Source organism: Ambystoma mexicanum, chromosome 10 (genome assembly GCF_040938575.1).
Source record: "Ambystoma mexicanum isolate Mex_15411 chromosome 10, UKY_AmexF1_1, whole genome shotgun sequence".
Lineage (NCBI taxonomy): Eukaryota > Metazoa > Chordata > Amphibia > Caudata > Ambystomatidae > Ambystoma > Ambystoma mexicanum.
The window spans coordinates 1,459,638,894-1,459,665,458 of record NC_090932.1 but is presented as its reverse complement, the minus strand read 5'-3'; the positions used below and the strand labels follow the sequence as shown (position 1 = coordinate 1,459,665,458).

The 26,565-nt window shown below is 43.6% G+C and overlaps 1 protein-coding gene across 2 annotated transcripts in view; it reads left to right on the top strand.

Annotated features, from left to right (window-relative positions):
* CUX2 (cut like homeobox 2) overlaps positions 1 to 26,565 on the top strand; it is a 1,287,506-nt gene that overhangs the window by 661,158 nt on the left and 599,783 nt on the right. For both annotated transcript variants that reach the window (XM_069619531.1, XM_069619530.1), the window contains one exon: positions 14,608 to 14,655. In XM_069619531.1, the coding sequence (XP_069475632.1) occupies positions 14,608 to 14,655 (48 nt within the window). The remainder of the gene's footprint in view (positions 1 to 14,607; positions 14,656 to 26,565) is intronic.

The window sequence follows — 26,565 nt, the reverse complement described above, 5'->3', positions numbered from 1 at the left end:
AATAGAGGCTATATTCCTCAGACATGCTATTGTGCAACATTTCTTGGCAGATGTATGGCTGCAACAAAATCTACTAGATAGGATATACTCATTCACTCATTCTATTTGATGGTGCACAACATAAATACCAGGTTAGATTATACATTTGCTCAGGGATCCCACTTTCATACGTTTGATACCTTGAAACATTATGCTCCGGTAATCTCAGATCAGTCCAACTTGGGTGCTAAATTGTGTTTGAACCATCCACACACCCCTATACCCTTCTGAATCCTACCATTTGGAGCATTAAAGGAACATGCTTTTAGGGAGGGCCTAGAAAGGGACATAGACCAGTGTTTTCAAGAAAATGAGGGGTCAGTAGAGAGTGTATGCTCCCTCTGGGAAGCTTTCAAAGTAGTCCTCCCGGGCCAGTGTATCCTTTTAATCATAGCATATGTCCATAAATCTCTCCATGACAAATTTAATAAGCGTGAAGCAGTCAAAAATCTTTGGATTTCATCAAAACCCGACAACTTCACGAACTGAAATATTGAGTAAAGACAGATAGGAACACGTGGACACTTTCAAAATTCTATAGAATTCTATATTCCAATTGTGGAAAGCAAACTTCCATCAGTACAAGGATGAATTTGGGCAGATGTTGGTGTGGTAGCCCAATAGTATCCAACTTTAGCGGGGTTCTGGACTATAATCAGTATTTAATCAATTCTACATTCCTTGAGTATTGTTAGAGTCTGTACTCACATCCCCCCTTAGTAGATGTGGAACAAATGCTTAAGGTAGTGTATAATGAAGATACCATTATGCTAAAGCAAAGTGAAAAGGAATCTATGATGTCAGGGCTGCAGTACAAGCCACGGGCAGAGGTAATGCCATGGCCAGTGATGGATTGACCATTGAGTTTTACTTACAATACACTGAACGTCTTGCCCATGTTGATGTTTGTTTACAAAGAGGTGCTAAAAGCAAAGATGCTACATAAAACGATGTGTGAATTCCTGATCAGGGTGTTACAGGCAAGGACCCCAAGTACTGCTCATCATAACACCAGTTATCGCATCTCAATGTAGATGCTAAAATCTTTAGCAAGATTCTGCCACTCAGAAGCCAAACATGTCTTCCTGCTCTGATTCACAGTAGATTTATTCCAGCACATAGTACTTCACCAAAGGGTGGTGTATTCCATACAAGAAACCAAACATTCCCAGAATCGTTTAGCCATTACCTCTCTAAGTGCAGGAAGAGCATTTGATTTGGTAGGTTGGACTTGTATGTAAAGGTCCTGAATTACTCTTTGGTTCTCAGATATGTAATATGATTTCACTGCTGTACATAGAACCTGTAGCAAGAGTCAAAACTGGCGATATCACATATAAGAAGTTTGGAGAAGAACAAGGATAAAGGCCTGTACTACCTGTACCTGTACTCCACTGCCTCCCCTCCTCTTCACCTTCATGCTAGAACCCCTGGCCAATCAATTGCATTGAGAACTGAAATGGAAACAAATAGTTCTCTCCTCGGTAGAGAACATGTTGTTGCACTAAAACAGAGGTCTTTAACCTGCGGCTATCGAGATATTCTGGACTACAAATCACATGATCCCCTATCATTGACTATGCTAGTTACAGTCAATGGGAGTTGTAGAACAGCATATCTGTAGAGCAGGAGGTCTCAGACCCCTACACTATATGCTGATGTTGTGTTACTATTTATCCACGACACATTGCAGAATATGCTCACAGCATTGGAAATTATCCAACATTGTTGCCTGTGGTCCGGTTTACAGAAAATCTGAGAAAATACTCCCACTTGGTAACTTGCAAGGTATAGAAGAGCTGCCTAGATTGTCTTTACCCTTGCAACGGAGCCCCAAACCATTTGCCTGTTTAGTGATACGGCTGTATGATAGGCCCTCTGATATGCTGGAATATAATGAACTTAAAGTTCTCAAGGGGTTTCAAATCATATGTGGAATTTTGGCTGAGAATGCCTTGGAACAGTCTGCTTAGGGTCATGTTAAGTAAGATGCTCCTATTAAACAGATTTCTTGGCACTGTGGTGTATGTTCCTTCCTAGCTTTTTCAAGGAAATAGATAACAGCTTGGTGAGATTAATATGGGACTCCGGTGGAGACATTGGATTTTGTTAAAAGTAGTGAATAGAACGCTAGAGGTGGGGGTGTTGGGCTGTATTTTGAGACCTATTTTCTTGCCTACCAGATACAATATGTGATGCAATGGTTCTCTGTGGCATGGCAACAGCATCTGCTCTGTTGGGTGAGCGTTTATTGCCATAGTGCCTTGGGGGCTGGTAGGGTGGTAAACTTGCCACCGCTTACCTGGTCGTCCTAGCAGAGAGAAGCAAAGGTAGAGGCAAATCTTCTTTAGAGTGCACACATGTTTGAAGGATTACATATCAACAAAATAGAATATAAAAATACACATTAAAGAATGTTTTTAGATCTAGAATGGCAACCAACATATGTTAATAAAGTGAATTATATAGTTGTACAATATTCATCCTGTGTAAAGTACCAAACCAGGGGCTAGAGTTACAGAAACATGTTCTTGCTTTGTAATGTGGCAGGTTGGAGTTAAATGCTAAAACAAGCCAAGCATTTTATGCAAAGACTATTCTCTTGTTAATGAAAAAAGACGTTAGTGAGACGCTACCTGCTAGAATCTAATTAATTAATTAATTAATTGTTAATGAGGGGAGAAACATAACAGATGGATTTGTCCAATAACAGTTCTGTGGGAATCCGTTTAAGGAGACATGACTAATTCCTTATATTAGCACAGATTAAACAAAACAGTATTTTATCCCCAGTACACTCAGTTTTCAATATCAGTTGACTACCAATGTGACACTTCCAGTTTGTGGAAAGCTAAATAATCGCAGTGCACTCCCAGTTAGACAATCCGAGAACAACTCCAAGTGTCAGAATCGCAGGACGTGGTAGTACCCACCCAAATCTAGAATCCTAGCGCCCTCCCAGTTTTCAGAACCACAGCACTGTTGCAAGTAGTATAGTCCCCACACAGGCCCAGTTTGGCAGATACATGTGTCCAATAACACTTTGTTGGGATATGGAAAGCTATATAATCTTCCAGTTTGACAATTCGAGAACACCTCAAATTGTTAGAATCCCAGCACACGGCAATACACTCCCAAATGGAGAGTGCCAGCCCACTCCTAGGTTTCAGATTCCCCACGCACTTACAGTTTTCATAGTCCTAATACATGCCCTGTTTGGCAATCCGAGTAAATTCACAGTTACAAAGAACCATTGTAAAACATCCAGCTACAATCACAATTTCACAATTGCAGTATAATCAAATGTTGTGCTTTGCCAGAGCACTCCATTCTTTACAGGCCTCTTACACTCACAGTTGAATGATCCTTAGTGAACTTCTGGTTTAATAATACCCGATGCCAAGATTCTCCATTTTCAGAACTACAGAACCCAATTATGTTCATACTCCCAGTATTAAACGACCAGTGTCGTCCACATTTCCCTATCCCTGTCCTCTCCCAAGTTTGCAGTTCCACGGTTGTGGAACCCTCACAGCATGGTGACAATCTCAGTTTGACAGCAAAGTGTAAATGACCAGTTTCGAAATCATGATTCCCCCAAATATAAAAGTCCTTGTTCACTCATATGTTTCACACTGCCAGTACACTGCCAGATTGGGTGCAACTCCAGACAGAACTAACATTGATCTTCTGATTGGGTCCTTTTTAATACCACTCGGTGCTGTGGGGCAGTAGCTATCACTGTGTGTTAAGGGTAAACCGAAGCTTCATCTTATTCATTTATGGATTTTCAACTACCTGAAAACAATATAATTGCCAGGACAAGCTATGCTCTTGGCACCTTCTGCACTTGTATGTCATTATCTATTTTCACAAAGTGCAGTCTGTCATCTGCCCCAACTACTACACGCTAAAATATCAAGGGTGCTCCAACCACAAGAGCCATGGGACTATATATGTTTATATCAAAGCACAAAGATCCATATTCATTTACATATCCCCACTCTTTCAACCGTGATATTGTACATACATCATTTTTAACATATTTCCAAAAAGACACCACCTTATAAATCAATTTACATTACATGTATTTAAGAATATGTTTCTTTAAAAAAAGAGCAAAATCTATACCTAATCACATTTAAAAAGGGACCCATTTACAAATAAATATATACAGATGCAAACATATTTAGGATAATACATTCAAAAATCCACAAGTCGATTTTAAATTAATTTCTAAATTCGTGCAAACATTAACTCAATACTTCCTTAATCGTGTCTTGGTATCTGCACGTACATGCTTTATATTAAAGTGTACATTACAACTGCATTCCTCCATTGACATAAGGACTCATGCCATATGCTTACTAAAGTCTTGTTGGTGCATTACCCTTCTAATGAAACTTTATTTAGAAGGGTGGGGTATTTTCTAAACCTGTTACATGTGGGTGACATGCAGGAAAACAACACAGTTACCCACCCCTGTATGTGCCAAGTGTAACTCATACTTAAGCTTGGGATGAATTATTCGTCCAAATATTCCATATTTGCGATTCACCCTACTTTATAGAGCTTCAGCTAAAAGAGTTTGGGCAAGCAGATTCGACTTGCTATGTATACAGGGAAACGATTGGAGCCCCTCACCAGGTCCATTGTATCTTTCAGAGAAAGAGGAGAGTGGTGTGGACTGGTGTAGCTGTTTGAGAGCTGGAGCCTTTAATAGGTAGGGCTTTTCAGGCTTGTGCATTTTAATGTATTTATAAGAAGAGGCAGAACGAAGGATCATTTAAAAGGAAAGCAAGTTTTAGATGTCTATTGCTGTTTGAGAATTGGAGCATTTTACTTTAATTTTCAGGTAGGGCTTTTTGGATCAGTCCCGGGTTATAAGGGAATGTGCCCCCAAGAACTTTCGAGTTATTTGTGAGAACCTCTTCCCAAAACTGTGTAATCTTAGGGCATGGCCACCCTATGTGTAGAAAGATCCTTTGCCCATCACACTCTCACCAACAACGCCCTTGGTATTCTGGATTCATTTTTGACAGCCTCACTGAGGTGAGTTACCAGCACACTACTACTTTATATGCAGCCTCCTTACGCTGTACTCTACTGGAGGTTCTTAGGTTCTCATCCACACGTTTTCCCATTCCTTTTCAGTAATAGGTCTAACCATGTCTTTCTCCCAGGCCCATTGCATTATTCCTTTTTGGCATTCAATAGGATGCATTAAATGGTTGAAATCTGCCATTTGTATCTCCGGCCCCAACCGTGAATTTTCCAAAGGGTGTCAAGTGTCTCAATGCCGCTTTCCTGACTATTTTCTTAATAACCCAATATCTAAGTTGAAATTACTGAGGGCTATTATGCTCCATTAAATGGTATTCCAGCTTACACTCCCCGAAGGACTTAATGGGTTGCCTCCTAAACAGGTCTGAAACACACCAACCCCTATTGTCTCTCCAACCCCGAAGGGACCCTTGTCCAAGGCCGGCGTAAAGTCTGGGTTATCATGTATCAGGTGTGATGATTCACAGGATCTCATCACTTCTCCCCAGGGGGGAGCCCTTCTCTGTTGATGCTCAGGAATTGAGGCCTCTACCCAATAGTCTCACTATGGGTGGTGGAAAGCGTGACCTCACAGGGAGAGACTCCCCTCATGGGGATAAGGACTATGGTTCTGTGAAAGAACTACCTAACCTTCTTGCCCATGTACTCATCAAAAGTCTGCAGAGAGTGCAACTTAAAGGACTACTGTGTCTTACTGTAACATTCCTTTTCTTACTTCCTTGGGACTTGACACCACTGAGACAAGGAAGAACAAAAATGATGGCACACCTTTTTCTAAAAGTACTGGGAAGAGGTGGCCACGAGAAGGCATGTAGAGTACACCATGGAAAAAACCAAACGACTATGATGTTGGGGTGGGCACAGATAGGAAAGATGACAACTGAGGAAGGACTGAAGGTAGAGGATCTCGAGAGAAGCCAGCAAGGACCCAGCAAAGCCTGGGACGTTTGAAGCGGGTACGTGTCAGCTGTGCAGAGAAGCTGATCCTCTGAAGAGAGGGCGCAGAAGAGTGGAAGCAGCAGAAGAATCCCGTGAGACAGCAGGGAGCCGACTCCCTCCATTGGTGGGGAAGTCGAGGTAGTGTTGTGACCATGTGAGGTGGATAGTTTGGTCCAACAATGCCACCAGCCTCAGGCCTTCGCTGAGCGAACCAGAAGGAAGCGACAAGCGAACAGAAAACTGCCCACAACCCTGACATGCATTCCCAACACAAACAGGGTAACAGGTACTGCGGGAAACCTGGGTGGGATTCGGCCGAACAGAGAGTGGAAGTTGCATCAGGTGTAATCTCCCTCGTCACAGTAATTAACAAAAAGACACAGAGATGGAAGTTGCATCTGAAGCAATCTCTTGTTACAGTCATTACCAAAGAGACACAGGAAATGGAAGTTGCATCAGGCTTAATATCCCTAGGCACAGTAATTACGAAAGAGAGCCGGAGAGTGGAAGCCGCCTCAGGAGTAATCTCCCTCAACACAGTAGTGTCACCCAGAGAATCTAGTGTTAAGAAAGCCTTGCGAGTAATCTCCCTCATCACAGTAGTGAGAGCCAGAGAACTAAGACTCAAGAAAGCCTCTGGAGTAATCTCCCTCATCACAGTAATGATACCCAGCAAACCAAGAGTCAAGAACGCCTTTGAGGTAATCTCCCTCATCACAGTAGTGATACCCAGAGTACCAAGAGTCAAGAAAGCCTCGAGAGTAATCACAGTATTGCTACCGAGAGTACCAAGAGTCAAGAAAGCTGCTCGAGTAATCTCAGCAGTGATACCCAGAGAACCAAGAACCAAGAGTCAAGAGAATCTCAGAAGTGACCTCCCTTGTCACAGTGATAATCCAAGTAAGATTGAAGAGGATCCTAGACAACAAGAGCTATCTGGAGATAATCTTCATAACGGCATAAGACCGGGACAAATTGCTGAAACTGTAAAGCAATCTTTCAGAATCCCTTAGGAAGACATGAAGACACTATTGAGAACTACTGTCAAAGAATATCCCAAGGCAGCCCTCAAGGCTGTGCGAGGTAGGTCAGGAGCAGGGAGTCATTCTCCTGACCATACTCGTTGTTTTTTTTTCTCTTTTCTTTATTGTTTAACATGAAATACATTCTTAGAACACGTTTTCCACAAAAAGAGTATAAAACAGTATCAAAACTTTATTATAACCAATTGTTATAATTCATTACAATTCACAATGTTGATTTCATGCCAAATGAGCCACAACAGACAGAAGGCCCACCTCATATCATAACACAGCTGCAGGAACCCCTGGTGGCAATGACAAGACCCTTCTCCAAAACCGGTCTTCCAGTTTACCACAATTAGTTGTGAGTAAAAGCGTAACTTTTTAGCCCCACGTATGAAAACAGGAAGTACTTTTTATTATAAGATTCCACCACCCCAGCCATTGAAAAGTAGCCACATTATTTGTTAATAAGAGAGGCCTTAACAGCCAAGTTTTGCAAGAACCACCTATATTTGCTGTAATTTATTTTATTACCTGCCCTAAATTGGAAGACCTTGGTGTTGTCGACTTTGATCATCAGTTTGTTACATCTCGTGTACTCCGCTAGACCTGTCAGTTATCTTTGTAGGCCAATCGGAGTGAAGTCCAACAGAACTAGGTCTTCGGCGTATAGAAGGTAATTAGTCCTGCTGTCTGCTAAATAGGGCGGTAAACAATGTATGTCCTTGAAAGCACCAGAGATACTGTCTTTGTTGAATCAGAAACTAGAGCAAAATATTGATGGGAAAGACATAAAGACTGAGTCAGTTTAGCAGGAGAAGGCAGCCATTCTCCCAGTACTGTTTTCATTTGGATGCTGAACCCTTTTGTAGACTCGTGGTAGGGTTGGATTATGTTTTTCGAATTTATGCTAGGACCTCTGTGTTTGTGCGAGAACTGCTTTAATCCACCATATTGTTGCATGGTCTTTATGCGGACCACATCCATTTGGGCTGTCCACGAGAGTTTATCATCTACAATGATACAATGATATTTATATATTGTATCTCTCACAACCTTAATATTACTTAATAGCCATACACATTATTTTATTTTGGCATGTCCAGGAGCACAGACCATAATTTTGGTTTTGTGTATGTTTATCTTGAGGTCATTAGAAGTAGCATAGGTGCTCAAGATATTCAAGTGTTTAAATCTATACTCATATGCAAATATGAACATATTCATTTATTATTGATTAATTATTGGTACATCATTCAGTGATTTGAATGGAGGAATGATTGTTGTATTATTGTTCACAAGAATGTCATTTGCAATATTAATCTGATTGTTACATTATTGGGGCTCATTTCCATGTGGGGAGGGGTGAGTGGATCATGAAGTACTATAGGAACAATTATGATCCTTGGATCTGATACACACATTTGTGGAGTGGAGGGTAATGTCCACTTCTGCCACCCCAGCCACTCTGTGCACCAAATAAAATAACATGCTTCGAATGGATTGTGTCCTCCAACGTATTCCACATCTTTGACATGTAATGTCCACAGCTGTGCACTTCAGAAGCTTTTTCGGCAGAGGGCGTCCTACGTTGATGATGTCGGGTCGATGTCCCTCGAAGGCCTCTGTCGCGGGCGGCATCACTGGATATTATAAATAGGATGCACGGCGCCCGTACCCTCAGTTACGTTTTTTCCGCAAACGTGTTTGCTTCGAGAACTCTGCACGCCTTGTGTGTTTCATCGCAGAGATGTCTTTTTCTCCGAACCCTCCGACTCTGTAGTCTGGCTTCAAGACTTGCCAGGACTGCAAGTCGAAAATGTCGATAACCGACCCGCATCGCATTTGTTTGTGGTGCTTGGGCGAGAATCACGACACTGGTGACTGTTCTAAATGCCAGTCGCTGACTGCCAAGGCCTTTCGTGAGCGTAAGGGGAAGCTCCAGGTAGGTAGGGGTTCAAAGCCCAGTAAATTCTGTGCTTCTAAATCGAAAACCAAAGGAGTGTCCAGCAATGACTCGAGGGTAGACTCTCCGCATTGGGAGGAGGCCCGCGGTTCTCGGTGCCGGAGTGGTTCCCGACATTCTCCTTCCTCGTCGCGGCATTCTCGGAAGCGCCCTCACCGGTCGCCTTCCCCGTCCTCTTCGGTGGATGGAGCCATGAGGAAAGTGGCATGCCCGACAAAGTCCTCGACTCCGGAGGAATGGGCTGCCTTTAAGGAGCAGATGTTAGCGATATTTCAATCGCAGGGCACGGTTCAGATTGCGCCTCCTAATGAAGCTGGCAAGGAACGTTCTGGTACCGTGACTCGAATGCCTCGGGTCCGCCAAGCGACTTGCACCGGGAACCTTCGAGGTCCCGTTCGGACAAGGCTTCGGATAGTCGCAAGAGACATGCTCCAAGTCTCAGTCCTCATCTCCAGCGAGACTGCTGCAGCCTGCTAAGGGCTCGAAGCCGGCGTCAACGCTTTTGGCGCCCTTTGGGTATTTTTGCTCGCAATTTACCATTGGAGTACCCTGATTTGGTGGATCCTCCAAGGAAGGCTACAACAAAGTCTGTGAGGCCAGTATTGGACTCCAGGCCCTCTTCTGTCCCCAGACCAGGTTTTCAACTCCCTCTGGACAACATATATGAAGAGAAAGAAATGTCTGAATTTGAGGGCCTGGTTCAGCATGATATGGCTCCAGTATTTTTTGGAGACAGTCAATTGGGGGAGTTGAGGCAAACCCTTCATGATGTCAGTGAGTTGGACACTTCTCCGGAAATGGAATTGGGCATGCCTGAGCCTGGGGCTCATGCTGAGTCTTCGTACAGGCGGCTCATGACTAGGGTCTTGGAGTATCTGGGCTAGTCTAGTCCTCCTGAAGACTTTGTTCAGGATGATCTAACGGACATATAAAGATCAAGGTCCTTCCTCTGACTTGGTGTTACCTTTTCATCTCACTTTACCGAAAAGGGTGGCAGCTGTTTGGCAGTAACCGGAATCTCCTCCGGCTGTTAATAAGTCGAGGCAGGCGGCATACCCTACCCTGATAAGGATGACAAACGCTTCGACGGGTGGGCTCGGAAGGTATTTTCTGCTGGGAGCATGGCATTGAAATCAGCCAACTCCACTTGTGCCTTGGCAAGGTTTTCACATACTCTGTGGAACTGTGTTTCTTTAGCAGCTGAGCATATTCCCGAGGGGGAAGAAAGGGATGGCTACCTTGCTCTCGTGCAAGACGGCAAGAATGCCATGTGTGAATCCCTTCAGTCGGGTTTGGATACGGCCGACAGTGTTAACCGGTCCATGACTGCAAGCTCCGTTATACGCAGATTTGCGTGGTTGCTGAAGTCGGGTTTTTCTCCGGATGTGCAAGCCTGTCTTCTGAACATGCCCTTTGATGGCACAAATTTGTTTGGCAACAAGGCTGACGAGAGATTTGAGAGGTTGCAGACCTCGAAAGATGCGGCAAAATCTTTAAGCGCAGCTGTGCGTCAACCTCTGCCTTTTTGTCCTAGGGGACAGCAGTGGAGGGGAGGTTCTTTTTGTTACTACTCCTCCTTTGGTGGAATGAGAGGGGGCGCCCGTCAAAGGGGCCAGCGAAAAAGTATCTGTGGTGGTCGGGGAAATAGAGGTGACAAAGCCGCTCAGGCAGCTGCCTATTTGCCTTTTGGCGCTGCCAAAGCTGCTCCAAAACAGTTATGAGGCCATGTCCCATGGTTCGCCGGTTGGGGGTAGACTGTCTCAGCATCACAAAGGGTGGTGAGCCATTACTTCGGCTGCATGGGTTCTGCATACGATAGCCCACGGCTACTGCCTTCCCTTCCTAAATCGGCCTCACGACAATCCCCCGGGGAAACTCTCTTTGAAGCTTCCAGATCTGCTCCTTGTGCAGGAAATGTTAACCCTGATGGAGAAAGGCACTATAGAACTGATGCCTGTAGCGGAAAGGAACAAGGGATGGTATTCCCCTTATTTTTTGATCCCAAAGAAATACGGGGGATTGAGACCCATTCTGGACTTGCGTTGGTTGAACAAATTTCTCAGGAAGGACAAGTTCAAGATGGTTACCCTATCTCAAGTCCTCCATGCCCTTCAACTTCAGTATTGGTTGGTGTCTCTGAACCTACATGATGCTTACTTTCTTGTGTCGATTCATCCGAAGCACTGAAAGTACCTGAGGTTTGCGGCTGGAGCCTCGCACTTTCAGTTTCAGGTCCTGCCGTTCGGATTGACCTCCGCCCCAGGGTCTTCACCAAGCTAATGGTGGTGGTGGCAGCGTACCTCAAGCTAAGGGGGATTCACGTCTACCCCTACCTGGACGACTGGCTGATCCGGGCGCGCTCTCCCGAGCAAGCATTGGATACCTTCGGTCTCACCTGCCACTCCCTCCACAGGCTGGGCTTCTCCCTCAATTTCAAGTAGTGGCATCTAACACCTTCCAAACAGCTCCAGTACATCAGGCCTGTGTTAGACACGTCCTTGGGGAAGTGCTCGCCTCCCAAGGTGAGGGCTCATCACATTGTGCAGATGGTGGACAAGTTTCAACATGCCCACAGTCTCCCGGCGTTCAAATTCTTTAGGTTGCTCGGCCTCATGGCATCCTGCATTTTTCTGGTGCTAGAGGCCAGGCTGAGGATGAGATCCCTGCATTGGGTCCTCAAGATGCAGTGATCACAGTCAAGATGTCAGATCCCGTTCAGATTCCACTCTCGGTCTCCCAGGATCTTCTGTGGTGGGCCAACAAAGGGAATCTGATGAAGGGGGAGCCGTTTTGGCAACCATGGCCAGAGGTGACTGTAGTGACAGATGCTTCCCTCACAGGATGCGGCGCTCATGCCGATGACTTTCCCACCAGCAGTTGTTGGTCTCCATTGGAGTCCAAACTCCACATCAACCTGTTAGAGCTGAGGGCCATCAGGCTAGCCCTGAAGGCTTTTCTGCCGGCTGTGCGGGGGAACGCAGTCCTGATCATGATGGACAACACAGTGGCCATGCATTACCTCAACAAAAAGGGGGGGTAGGGTCACTCCCATTGTGCAGAAAGGCAATGCAGCTCTGGTTCTGGGCCATCTGGCAGGAAATTTCGATCTTGGCAGTTCATCTGACTGGAGACGAAAATGCGGCGACGGACGGTCTGAGCAGGCAGAGCATGATCTCGCACAAGTGAGATTTGGCTCAGGAAATCCTTCAGGAGGTCTTCACCCTCTGGGGAACCCCGCAAGTGGATCTTTTCGCCACCAGTGCCAAACGGAAGTGCGCGAGATTCTGCTCAAGGGAATTTCCTCCAAGAGGAGCCTTAGGAGACGCGTTCATAGTGGATTGGTCATTCCCGCTGCCGTATGCATTTCCTCCTGTCCCCGTCATTCCTCAAGTATTGCGAAGGTTACGGAGGTTCGGTTCCCACATGATCCTCATTGCTCTGGATTGGGCCAGGAAAGCGTGGTACCCGGACCTTCTAGAAATGTCCATCTGCCCTCCACGCCTTCTTCCCTACCGAGAGGATCTGCCCTCGCGCGATGGAGGTCAGGTTCTCCATCCAGAGGTCAGTACTCTCAACATTCACGATTGGTATCTGAAAGGGTGAGGTATAAGGATGGGGACCTCCCAGATGACGGAGATGGAGGTGTTGCTTTTGGCCATGCGGCCAACAACAAAATCCCATACCGTTGCCGTTGGCATAAGTTCTGTGACTGATGCAGAGGACAAAATGTTGATCCTTTTCACTGCTCCATTCCTATGGTTTTGTCTTTCTTACTTTCTTTAACCCACATGGGACATCAAGTGGGTACCATTAAGGGTTAACTGGCGGCGCTGTCTATCTTTAAGCGCTCGTCTGAAGAATGTTCTTACTTCAAGATTCCTTTGATTTCTCAATTTCTTAAAGGACTGGCTAATGTATTCACGCCGTCCCCTTTCCAGGTGCCGGTTTGGGATTTAAATTTGGTTTTGAAATTTCTCATAGGTGCTCCGTTTGAACCTTTGCACAGATTACTGTCCTTCAAGACTGTGTTCTTGGTTGCGGTTACTTCCAGTCGCAGAGTGGGTGAATTGCAGGCACTTTCCTCTATGCCACCCTTTACTGTGTTCCACAAGGACAGGGTTGTACTGGGGGTACGTCCTTCCTTTCTACCTAAAGTAGTATCTGAATTTCATTTGAGTCAGAAGGTGGTTCTCCCTTCTTTCTATCCTCCTCCTCATCCTGGTAAGGCAGAGGAGCAACTACATGGGTTGGATCCTAGGAGAGCTCTGAGCTTTTACATTTTCTGGATGTCCAGGGTCAGAGTGGATGATCAACTCTTTGTAGGATATGCTGGACACTGACTGGGCCAGGCTGTTACCAAACAGACCTTGTCCAGGTGGATTATCCTCACCATTACGGATTGTTACTGATTGGCGGGTAAGGACCCCCCTGAAGGGTTGTGAGCTCATTCCACCAGGGGCGTGGCTACTACCACCGCCCTCCAGCAGGGTGTTCATATTAAGAATATTTGTGATGCTTCTAGATGGGCTTCGCTCCACACCTTTGTTAAACATTACTCCCTGGATACGGTCCATGGTCAGGATATGGCATTTGGTAAGGCGGTTCTTTATTCCGCCATCTGATTGGATACTCTAAATTCTTTTCCCTCCTCCATTTTCTGGTACTGCTTTGGGAGTCTGTCAAAGATGTGGAATACATGGGAGGACACAATCCATTCGAAGAACAAGTTACTTACCAACTGGTAACATTGTTTCGACTGGATGTTCCTCCAACGTATTCCACATCGCCCTCCCGGCCTGCCCCTGTGGAGAATTTCCTATGCGATTGCAGTTTATGTTCCCGCCAGGCTATGTGCAGTCAAGCAGGCATGAGACTGGTGCCACACGTTCTAGGGGAAAAAACTTAAACTGAGGCTACGAGCGCTGTGCGTCCTATTTATAACATCCGGTGACGTCGCCCTAGACGGAGGCTTTCGAGGGACATAGACCCGACGTCATCAACGCAGGACGCCCTCTGCCAAAAAGGTTTCCGAAGGGCACAGCTGTGGACATTACATGTGAAAGATGTGTAATACGTTGGAGGAACATCCAGTCGAAAGAACGTTACCAGTTGGTAAGTAACTTGTTCTTCTCCATCTGCAGGGAATTTTCAGGTGGGCAGAGATGTTGAAATTTCCATGGATTCCGTCTTTTTTTTCCGCATTTGCAAAAGCCAGGCGGAATCCATAGGGATTCATGTTAATAGCGTCTGCCATGCACTTGCAGTACGGGTGGCTTAAACAAGTGTTTTGGGTGAAACACAGCACAAAGCCGGCTCCACTAGGATTTCTGTACACATTCACAAAACCAATGAAAATAACTTGCAGAGGACAATGGACATGATTGTGTCTTAGATGCCGTTTTTAGCACCTTACTGGAGGAAGGAATTGAGGGCAGTGCCCTGTGACTTCCATATATACACATGGAAGAAATATTGTAAATATAGAGCACTGCGAGAGCAGATTGGCAATATTTAGTAAAGACTGAATTAAAGGCTCTCAGTTTACAGTGCTCACTGTTTGATGTCTTCTTCTAGGAAATCAGGGAGATGGTGGCACCTGTCCTGAAGAGCTTCCAGTCAGAGGTAAGACGCTGTATTTGAGCATTACAGAGTCGTGTGGTTGCCAGTAACCATTGATTGACTGTGCTTAAATCATAATAGTACTTCACACTACAAAAAATACTTCTATGCAAGCACATCCTCTTTTTAGTTCAGGTCTTCTTTGAACTGATCAGTATTTCAACATACCTTTAAAAAACACATACGGGAAGGGGATATTTCCGATAATTTTGGAGTTGGAGTAAGCTTATACATTTTGTAATCTCATTAATAAAGACGTATGAGTTATTACACTGTTTTTATGTCAAATCTTTTCCGAGTTGAGTAATGTAAATGCAAAGGCGTGTCACTCAATGCATGCAAACAAGAAATGTAAGGTCCGAATAAGTCATAGCATGTACTTAGATGACATGGATTGCCTGAGCATCCAACTTTGGTACACAGGGATTCCATTGCAGAATATTTACCGCACATATACTTCAGTGCAGAATATTTGACCCAATGAAATCACAGTGAGCTTGGGATATTGGTTTGAGAGACATGGAGGCAGTGGGGTGTTAACGGGATGTGCAGCAGGTGTGCGCCCGAATTTTGCAGCTGCGAGGAGTAATAAAAATCCATTGACAATCAGCAGTAAAACACATTGTGGCAAAATGTTTGCCGGTAAAAACACATGGTTCGTCAACTTTTGTTGCCAAACAGTACCATACTTCTCTTTCCAGTCTCGGACATCCCTGACTGTGATTTTCCATGCTATTTCCATTTTTATGGAAAGGTCAGGACTGGAGATTAAATCTTTTTTTCAGTTTGTGAAAATCATCCTATTATTTTTCACTTGTCAAATGTAAGTTGCCAAAATTACAGATCTCATGTTTGTGGCGGGGAAGGGGAGGGGCCGGGGGGAAGGTGAGTCTGAGTGTGTTTGCCTGTTTTTGTGTGTCAGTGTGTTTGTGGAGGGGGTTGAGAGGAAATGTTTTGGGTGGGGAAGGGAGGTGGCAGGGAGCAAAGGTGGGCTTGGGGGGAGAAACCCCCTGAATTTGAGGAAATCTCACCAGCGTGAGGGCAGCGGTGGGATGGGGATCGGCTTCTAGTGGCATTCGGGGGTCAAACCCCTGATTTTGCGATAATCCCGTAATTGAAGGCTGCACCAAATCGGTCTTTTTTGCATGGAGCCTTCAAGGATTATCATATGAAACCAAACTGACACGCAGGCAACTCTTGCCTCTTAGCTGATGAAAGACTCACAAATCTTGCAAATCTTACAAGGCTTCCTGGATTGTATTACAGCAAGTAAGACATAAATCAGTGCTCATTCAAGTGGAACTTATCACAGATGTTAACTTATTGCGTTCAGGTTTGAACTTAAGATAAATCAAGTTCATGTCCTTAGTAAGTCACTCACAGAATACCTGCCACTAAAAGGAGTTACTGTAGGTGGTTCCGGTGGTGGTGTTGCAATGTTATAGCAATGACTACTTCTAACAATGATTTTATTAATATGTTGTACGTATGTGGTATTGCTTGTTCTTCATGTGCTATGTGTATGGCGAGAAGTTGTAGTCTTGTACTGAAGGGCTGCATCTTCATTTAGACAATTTATACAATCAGTTAACGAGCATGGCCATGAGGAGGCTTACGATGAATATTAATTTACTGCAATATAGCCCAGCAGTTGCATCTGAATTTTGAAAAGCACCTGCCCTTCCACATTCTGTATATTGACTATACTTAATGCGGACTTGATTTGAGTTGCAAAATTACAGTGCAAGGTTACAAAGTAAGTTCCGTACAAATACAATGAGGAACATGTATAAGTTATGTATAGACATGGAGCTATGTAGAATTAGATGCATCATATATACAATTTGTCATATAAAGGTTGGATACATCGTATGTGCAGTTACATCATGTAGGAATTGACTGTTGATTTGAGATTAGCAGGAAGAAGCACTAGGGATGTCCTGGGTGAAAAGCCAGTTTTTTACATATTTTCTAAAGTGGGAGGATGAAGGTTCTGCTCTTAATGCTACGGGAAGGGAGTTCCATAGTGTTGATGCTAGAACAGGGAAGCTGCTGCCCCCAGATTTCTGTAGATGAAATCTAGGGACTTTGAGACAGTGCAGTTGTGAAGATCTGGTGGGTCGGTCTGATTGGCTTTTAATACATTTACATGTCAGGTATTTGGGTGCTGAGTTAGACAGGCATTTATGGGTGAGAGCTAAAGTTTTCAACGTAATTCATTGGGCATTGTGTCTGACAGCTGATAGGTTATGCGATTCTGGTATGCCGAGGGCAGCTCTGAGCGTATTATTTTGAAGTGTTTGTAGTTTTTTTAGGTTTTGCTTGTTGGTTCCTATGTATAGTGCATTGCAGTAATCCACTTTGGATAAAATGAGTGCTATGGCTATCGTAGAGCAGCTTGCTGTCGACAAGAAAGGTCTGCAGGCATTTATTAATTTGCAAGTGTAAGCTGTGGCAGAGGCTGTTGCGTTCACTTGTCTGGCAAAAGTCAAGGAGGAGTCGAGGTAGAAGCCAAGTGTTTTGACTTCCTTGGACACCAATATATTAATACCATCTATATTAAAGGATTTAAACTTGTTGTCTAGTTTTTTTAGTCTGGATTGGGAACCAATAAGAAGTAGCTTGGTCTTATTATCATCGTTAAAGCAAAGGCCGCGTGTGACCATCCATGCTTAAATGACTTACATGGCAAACATTAGATGTTTATTGGATGTGAGATCCAAGTAAGTAACACAGTTCACACAGACTCACACCATTTCAGTTATCACACTGTTCAAGACCATGAACTGATAGGAACAGGCTCACAAATGGATTCATTGTCAGGAACTAGTTGTAACCCAGCAATCGACTTTGCTCTCCAGGCTTCACGCATCTTCCTAGATTTTTATTGGCAGTTGCCAGCCTTAATTTGTGTGTTCAAATGTCTACCTACGAAAATGTTCAATAAATAACTTTAAAAAGATGCACATTCCAAGATTTAAAATACTACCAGTACGATATGAAACACAGATTAAAAAATGTAATGTAAGTGACATTTATCTAACAAAACAAAATCAATTTCAAATTGTACTGGACAGAAAGGGCAATAACAATATCAGTTTTTTTTATTGCATTTCACATGAGATTCTTTATGCTTCCAAGCGTTGTGATAATAGATCTAATTATTACCCCTTTTACCCATACTCACTCTGTAAACCTTTATAAGTGTAAAGGGCTGAGTCGGCACTGCTGGGGTTTGGGTCTTTGCGTGCAGGTTGCCCAGAGATATTCGAGGAAAGTCCTTTTTACTTGCCATAAAATTGCATTCTATTCCCCACAGTTGTGTTGCTTTCTGATGGCAGGCTGTGCAATGTGGGACCTCCAGTTTTTTCAAGACAATAGTTAAGCAGTGAGGTTGAGGCACCAGCCAACATTAAGTAGACTGTGCTGAAAGGGAGAGTGTAAGGCCAGAAACTAGGGGCATAGGGAGTTTCTTCACTTACTTCAACCGCTCCCTCATTTACATCGGCAAAAGTGGGTGTGGGTCTGTGAGAAACCAGAATAAACAGGGAACGCTATGCAAGGACAAGGGGAAACCAAAGCAGCCGGGTATCCATTCGAGTAGCACAAGGACCAAGGAGATCAAAATACATAAAGCGAGTAATCAATGGTGATGCGAACGTAAACTAAAAGGATTGTGAGAAATGGAGAGAAAGTTGCGTGATCCTGGTACAAATAATGACATCAACAACACAGTGATATATTTATTTGGAAACATGCTATTCTAAAGTGGTGGAAGATATGTTACAGATTGGGTTATAGGAAGACCATCGTTCGTAGAGAAACAGGAAAGAATTTGCACAACGAATAATGGGGTGTTGGTTTGACCAATCATGTTCAAGTTGGACACCATTTTAAATGTAATGTTGTACAATGTATTTGGAAATATATATATAGTTTTATTCAACAAACATACTTTATTAAAGAGAAGTTTGGCTGCATCGTAAAAAAGAAGAATTCACCAGTTATGGCATCTAAAGCAACCCCTCCACCGTACCACAGTACATTAACTCTGCCACTATGAGGTCTCTCACTGTGGTGATTTTCCTAAGAAATTGTTTTTTTCACATTGTTTTTTAAATTTGTTAATTTTGTGTGCTGGCTGTCACATCACATTGACCCTGACCAGAGTGGGACACTACTTGTTTGCCTCAGCTCTTTTTTGTTTCTCATGCCCTGTATGAAGTGTCAGTATGTGCGTGCCCCTTGTGTTGGTTTATGTGGCAGTAACTCGGCCCACGCAAAGCAGTACATTGCGCGGGCCCAGTTATGGTGGTTTTTTGATGGCAGAGTTAGGTGGCTTTAGTAACCATGACTGGAACAGCTTTTATGGTTTTGTTGATTTGGGTTGCAACAGTAACGTTCCATTAGCAAATAATGTTCACTGGATTTCAATGTTTATTTAAAGGAATATTAATCGTAATGTCCCTTTAAAAAATTATTCTTCACTGAATTTCATACGTTTTTGAGGAGAAACGTAACGAAACTGTCCCCTTAAAGTTTTATCTCTTAATTATTATATTTTTTTAATGATATTTACTAACATACCAAAAGAAAATAGGTTCATGGCCAAGTGTCACTTTACACAGGGCAGCCTCGAATCACCCTTAAAGACCACTGTGCATTCGCATCCACATACAAGTATTTGGAGAGCATATGCAAAATAAATGAAAAATCCACACATAAGTGAAATATCAGAGACATTCCACACATACAAAGAACCGAAGGGATTAGCTGTAAAAGAATATATTTAACAGGAAGTTAAAATTAATACCTAAGCCTTCAAATGTTGGACATGTCAATGATGTCTGTCACACAAATGAAACCTTTAACTCACACTGCATCACTTCCTCACAACACTTTAATTATTATTATTGTTTCATTGAGTGCAGACCAAGCTTTCGGAAACAACAAAGCACTTTATAAATCATAGGGGGAAGGATGGAGAGCGGGAATCATACCTGTTGTGAGTTCCCTGCTCCCTTGTATCTCTGAGGGTTGGGCAATTTGGAAGCAAGGGATCTACAGGCAACCAGAGGAGGAAACAGCGGGGATCAAATCACTGTGAGCAGCCAGGAATGAGACTCTGACACAAGGGATTCATAGTTTTGGTCAAATACATTTATTTTAAAAAAAAAGGTGGGTGCAGAAATGCCTCTACGTCCCTGCACTAGTAGTGTTTTCCTACCTAAAACTAAAACTAAGGGTCTGTCAATGACAGGATGTTCATAGCAAAACCGTTATGTGTCCAAATTACTATTCTGGCCCTCACACTCTAACAAAATAAACTCTAAGGTGAAAAGGGTAATATATTTGGCCTTAAGTGGTTTATAAATGTTCAACTGAAAAATCTGTAACTCCAACACAAACGTTCCAGAAGGAAAGAGTTCCTTATTCCAGAGGGTGGCTCCCTTCCCAGGGATTTCTCTTCCCTCTATTGTTTGTTCAAAGATATCAGTTCCTTGAATTCCTTGCCTGGTGTGTTCCCTTACCGGGACATTCCCATGTACACACACTTGTACTTGCCTGGTATACTCTCCTGTCAGGGCTTTCTTTAACACACTTGCAATTGCCTGGCATACTATCCTTCCAGGGCTTTCCTTCACACACTTGCAATTGCCTGGTGTACCATCCTGTTAGGGCTTTCTTTAAATGCACACACCTTCCAGTTTCTTACTTCGCCTGGTATTCTCCTTCCAGGGACTTTCCCACGTGTGTGCTCTGTACACACTTTTAAACGTAATGATTTCTTGGGTTTACTTTACCTAACACAATACCTTCCTGGTACACTATCCTGCCAGGGCTTTTCTTTAATGTGTATTGCATACACTTACAGAACTGAAAGTCTCTTGCTTCTTGTTTGCTTTCCTTTTTAACAAAAGGTTCAGTTTTTCTTTCTCTTTCAAGTATTTAATTTGTTTCTTTTACATTTAATTTCCTTCAGCATATTTGTACGAATGCCCCGGTGTCCCACCTTCCCTAATGGGGACTCAACGGCTCTTGCTGCTGTTCTTTCCTCTTCCCACCGGCAGCCGTTGGCTGTCGTTCAGTTTCTATTCTCACCTCGCCGCCTTTGTTCCTCGGCCCATATGCCCCTAGCGGTTCCTGCTGGGATCTGCTTTCCGTTCAGCCTTTGGAAAGGGAAACACTGCTGCTCTGCTCCTGCAAACGTCAAGGAGCCCTGTGTTGGCTTCTGCCATTCTCGCAGTGTGTATCCTCATGCAGGTAGCTTTCTACTTCTGTCTCCTGAGCCAGCTGTCTCCACGAAAACCTCTGCAGCCTCACAGTCTCCTTGTCTGGCCTGTCCGAAGCAGCTCTCTCCTTCCAGCAGTGCCTTCCAGACAGCTGTTGCTGTGATTTGAATCTCCCACCTAAAGGCCTGTGCTAATGACAGCTAGAGCATGATGGTATATATGAGGTCTATGATCACCAAGCTATCCGATGTAGTAGGGCTTGTTACATTAAATAAGTTTGCCATACACTGTTTGAAGGTGCCTGTCACCAGCACGAAAGCCATGTAGTACAGGAGGCCTAGTCATAGGACAATGTCCTTACGATAATAAAGACATCGACTCATATTGCAGTATACTATGGGCTTTAAAATACATTTCTGAATGGAAATGATAGACTCTGTAAGCCGACACCTGTCATAAGGACACCGTAAGCATGAGCATCTATGGAGATGCCTTATTAATGTTAATATTTCAGGAGGTTAAAAATCCATCGATTTGTGGGACACACATTAATTAATATTAGATATACTGGGTTACAAGTAATATGATTGCCACAATAGGAATATACTTAGCGCAAAAGCAAATGCCCCGTGCAGGACATGTCACTCACTGAGGACATCCAAGCCTCGATGTAAACAAGGAACATATTCCCAAACCAAGATGGCCGCCTCGGCGTGTCGGCACTAAATAGACTGACACTGTGAGCAAACATAGAGATGTAGAACGAGTCTCTGGAAGCAGAGGTCTTGTCCAGTGCCACACACACGGTAAGCATTTCTGCTTACACCAGACTGGGAGATATAGGAGATTGATAGAAGAACACAATGGGTGTGACATTTACACACGCGGCTGTCTACTTTCATAATTTTTTACAGAAAGTGACAGAAGCGGAGTGACAGAAGCGGAGTAACAACGCTGCGCATATGCAGCCCAAGAAAACGTTTTTGTTTGGACACTAATGTGCTGCGGAGGAGTTACGCACACAGTTCATAACACCAGACAGTATTACCATCCCGTGCGGAGGTAAGCAAAATATGCATTTCATTATGAACAATGGACCATATTAAAATAAGAGATACATACAAAACAGCGGATCGGCTGAATAATCCGTAACATTCTAATACCAGCTTTTTGTTTGCAGTGTTACGCGAACCACGGATGATGTAGTTGGAACTAAACATCCAGGCCACCCGGATGTTTTAAGAAACAACACCACACCGGGATTGTGGTAGGCTACTATGTAATGTTAATAAGCATGCCTCACGAGGGTTTGTTGACACATCACCAGATTGAGCAATACGGCCTAGGCATCAATGGCAGCATTAGGTGGCACACTGGTTCTTCACCCCCTCCGTCCCCCACATTCCTGTTGTATGATTAGGTGATTTAAAGGACAGAGATACAGTTCCTTTCACTAAGGCACCTTAACTGGGTCACTTACAAATAAATGACACACCATTTGAGCACACTAAGCAGGAACATGGATAGTGTGTTTGGTCAGGGGGATATTTACTTAATCCCTGTGTCCATACCTTTTGTCTCTTCCCCGCTAGGACACGGAAGCACTGAAGGGGCCCAAATTGATGGTCCAGGAAGGGAGTAAATCCCATGTTTTTTAAAATATTTTGTATTGACGAATATGACCGCAGCTATCAAGGACAACGAAACTGGACGACCACATTGTGCATGAGTTGGACTCATGCAATTGATCACCTGTTAACTTCAGAAATTGTTACAGACGTCAGCAATCTAATGTGTGTTGCTAGATAATAGTTAAATGTCTAGCTTTGGTTTTAGGCTCCTGGTGGAAGGAGCTGACAGGTTGTAGTACCAGAACAAGTCAATTGAGTCAACGGGAAGACTAACTTAACTGGTGATTAAAGTAGTGAGAAAATCCAGAAAGCAGTATGCTCTATGATACTCATGGTATCAACATTATTTAATGTAGAATGTCTCAATTTAGGCATTTGTGACTTAAGTCTGTGTTTCTTAATTGTATTTTAGATGTTTGATAGGGGCAGTTCTTTGTTCTATTCTTTTTAGATAGGCAGTGCACCATCCGACCCCTAGGGAGAGATTCTCTGGGATAGGGACAGGGTGTTCTTCCTGTAGGGACAGCCTGTTTCAGTTTGTTTGTGGATAGAAGTAAGAAGTTGGTTATACCTATACTCTACTTCCCTCATATTTGTCTCCTGATACCGTTTTATAGTGTTACCGGGAAAGGAGTGATGACACCATCAGATTCATCACATCACCCACTCTCAGGTAGGATGGGCAATGGAGGATGTGTTGACCTAGGTGTTCGGGAGGATCTGTTCCATGAGGAGGAGTGTCTAGAGCTCCTTCCTGAAATGTAGATGTGAGGGGGCGTGTCTGGTGTTGACGGGAGGAGGTTCTAGAATCTTGGGTTGTTGACTGAGAAGGCCTGTCTTCTGCTTCTTCCCTTTCTGCACCGGCAGAGTTCAAGTCTGCACATGTCCATACTTCTGGTGCATCATCTGCCTCTGGAGATGCTGAGATTCTCAGTGAGGTAGGTTGAGGACTTCAAGGCAAAAGCCTTGTAGATGATGCAGCAGGATTTAAAGATGATACGTGGATGCAGCAGGAGCCGGTACGGATGATGAGAGTCGGGTGATGTGGTCGAATTTGTGGAGATGTGCTGCAGCATGCATGACACATCTCAATGATGCAAGGGTAATTTCCATACGATCTTCCAAAAGCACATTACCAATATCCAGTTGGGAGAGGATCAAGGCCTGGACAACAGATCTGAAGTTGTTTTCTAAATTAAGGGCTTGCATTTTTGCGAGAGATACATTTGGTACCAAGCCTTTTGTGCCTTCCTTGCTATATGCTATTTGAAGGAGTGGTATCTGTCAATGTCAAACCTGGTACCTAGTGCAGGTGGTCAGCTGGGGTGTGAAGCCCTCAAGGTTCAAAGCAGAGAGTAAGGTCTGGATGTCAGTGTATTCGGTGTTGTTGATCAGCATTAGGAAAACAGTCATGGAGTGGTTGAGCCTTAGGTAAGCAATGGGCATCCAAGACTGGATGACTGTGAGAGGCAGGCATTGAGCCTGTGAATGTCTTCAATGAAGGATATCTTGAGGTTGAGCTGTGTGCCATTTATTTAATTTAATTATATCTCTTTATTGTTTAAAGCGCTGACGTAGCTCAAGAGCAGCAGAGCGATGTTACCGAGTGTGGGTAGCCGGCATTTGGGCTAGCATTTTTTAACAGTAAGGCGGTGCTGTGAGGTCTTTGCGACAGTATGTACGTCCATTGGAATTAATCCTTGGTCAGGTGTTGTTGAAAGAGCCATATTTTTAGAGATTTGCAAAATTGGAGAATTCTGGGGGCATTCTGAGCTGACATCCGGAACGAGTTCCAGAAGATGGGTGCATGACAAGAGAAGGATTGTTTGCGGGTCCTCTCTTTGCGGACGTCATCTGCATATTTGTGGATGTGGATGCTGTGTGGATGCTGTGTGGAGCCAGAATGGTTCTGACTGGTGCCATGTAAATATGGAAGATCACAGTGGAAAGGATGGATCCTTGAGGGACTCCACAGCAGATGGGTAGAGTTGGTTATCTTGAGGAATCCATGTATATGAACTGGTGCTGATTAGCAACGTAGGATTTGAACAAGCTGATGATGATCACTCTGATCCCCTTGCAGTGATGTTGATTGTCAGTGAATGTCTGGTGTACTACTGTTACTGAGAGATCAAAGAGAACCAGGAGACAAAGATGGGCATCAGCGAGGAATGTAAGGGCATCGTTGATCATCTTTATGGCAGCCATTTCTTTGCTGGATATGGATCTGAATTCAAGTCCAGTTGCTTTACACTTACTTTGAGTATTAGGTTGTTTCCATCAGCACTATAGTGGAAGGGAGCTGTGTTATGTAATGGTGTAGAGTGAGTTTAGATTTGATTTGTGGTGTGATGGACTTTGTTTAGACTGATTTTATTTAGTAATATTAACACTGGCATTTTGCAGACGAATAGACTTTGCTTTTTATAACTTATAACCTTAACACCCTGTTAAACAATATATAGTTATATACACAAAAAAGCATCAATATTTCTTATGTACAAAATCTAATTGAAAGTAATTCTAAAGTATCTGCCACTCATAACACATGTGACTTAATCAAAATGAGAGGGTCCTCCATAGATACAGAGTTGCCGGAAATACTTGGTAAAGCATGGAGAATGTTTTTTTTTGCTGGAAAAAGGGGCAAGAGTTCTAGCACCAAACTGTGGATTTGTGAACAAACAACAATAAGGCATTGGATGTCATTGGATAAAGACATTGCTTTTAGCGCAAGTGGCTGGTACATAATTATTGTAATATGTGGAGCAAACAATAGGTGCTACTAACATTATCACACTCATCTGGATTGTTAGTGTTCAAACGTGCACGACTCTGGATGGGCACACAGTCATCTGGGCTGTTTTACCAGGGTATAAACAAGGGGGACCCAAATAACATCCACAAACCCGTCACTGGGCCAGGATAGCTCAAGGGCAACGTGCTTGCCTTCAAACAAGACGACACGGAGCATCACAGGTTCGATCCCCGGGTCTGCACTTAAAAACCCCCTGTTTATTATAAATAACCTATCATATCAAGAGTTTAGAGTTCATTCTGGTGAAATTACCACGAAACTTGTTTTCTCTTACACCCATTCTTTCTCACAGGTTTACAGCTCGGTGGGGTAACATCGGCATAATTCCCCATTTTTGGAGTCTATAGGACTCTATGGTAAATCTTTAAAGTCAGGATTCAGCGGTGTGGGAAATTGATGGTAAAATGGCAGTCATGACAGTAATACCATTACCTCCATTTTACCGAGGCCACTGTCTGCCATTTTGCGGCATTCTATCCCCAAATGAATGGCTGAAGCATATTCAAATTCATGTGAGCAATTACATAGCATTCCTGAACATGCTGAAATGAACACGCCGCACATTCTGGCTTTCTATCTTGTTATTATGTGCTTAGACGGAGAAAGCCCAGGAGAGCGGCAGTGCAAGCACACCGGCAACAACACATTTGAATCCGTCATTCGTGGAGCATTCATTACTTTAAATCTGTCTCTTTTGAACTATGTAACAGCGAAGTAAAATATTGAAGTAAACAATAACTGGCTTTACACAAATGCAGTTTATTTCCATATTGCTCATCGCTTTATTTTATTATGCTGGCTGCTGATATGCGTATACATTTATATGGCAATCCAGTATTGATTCATTCCATTGCAGTGTTCTCAGACACACTAGAGAATGATGGCCTACTGTACGTATGGAATAGATTGTTTTTTACCCAGGCTAATCTACATTGCCACTTTCTTGATAGTATTCATTAGTACAAATGCATGGTTACAGAAGGTACTGAGCTACACTGTCAGTTTGTCATTACTGAGTTATATATGTGTATGCTTTCCTAAACGTCAGAGTGTCTCGGCCACTCTGTAGTGCTGTTTGCAGAACAGTCACAGAACTAGATGGATGGAGGTCCTTTGTGTGCAGAGCCCAAATCACCATCCAGAAAGGCCACCCAACGAATGATGCTTCTTGTTGAGCCAAATCTGATATTATTATTATTAGGTTATATATTGAGCGCGGACCTAGCTTCGG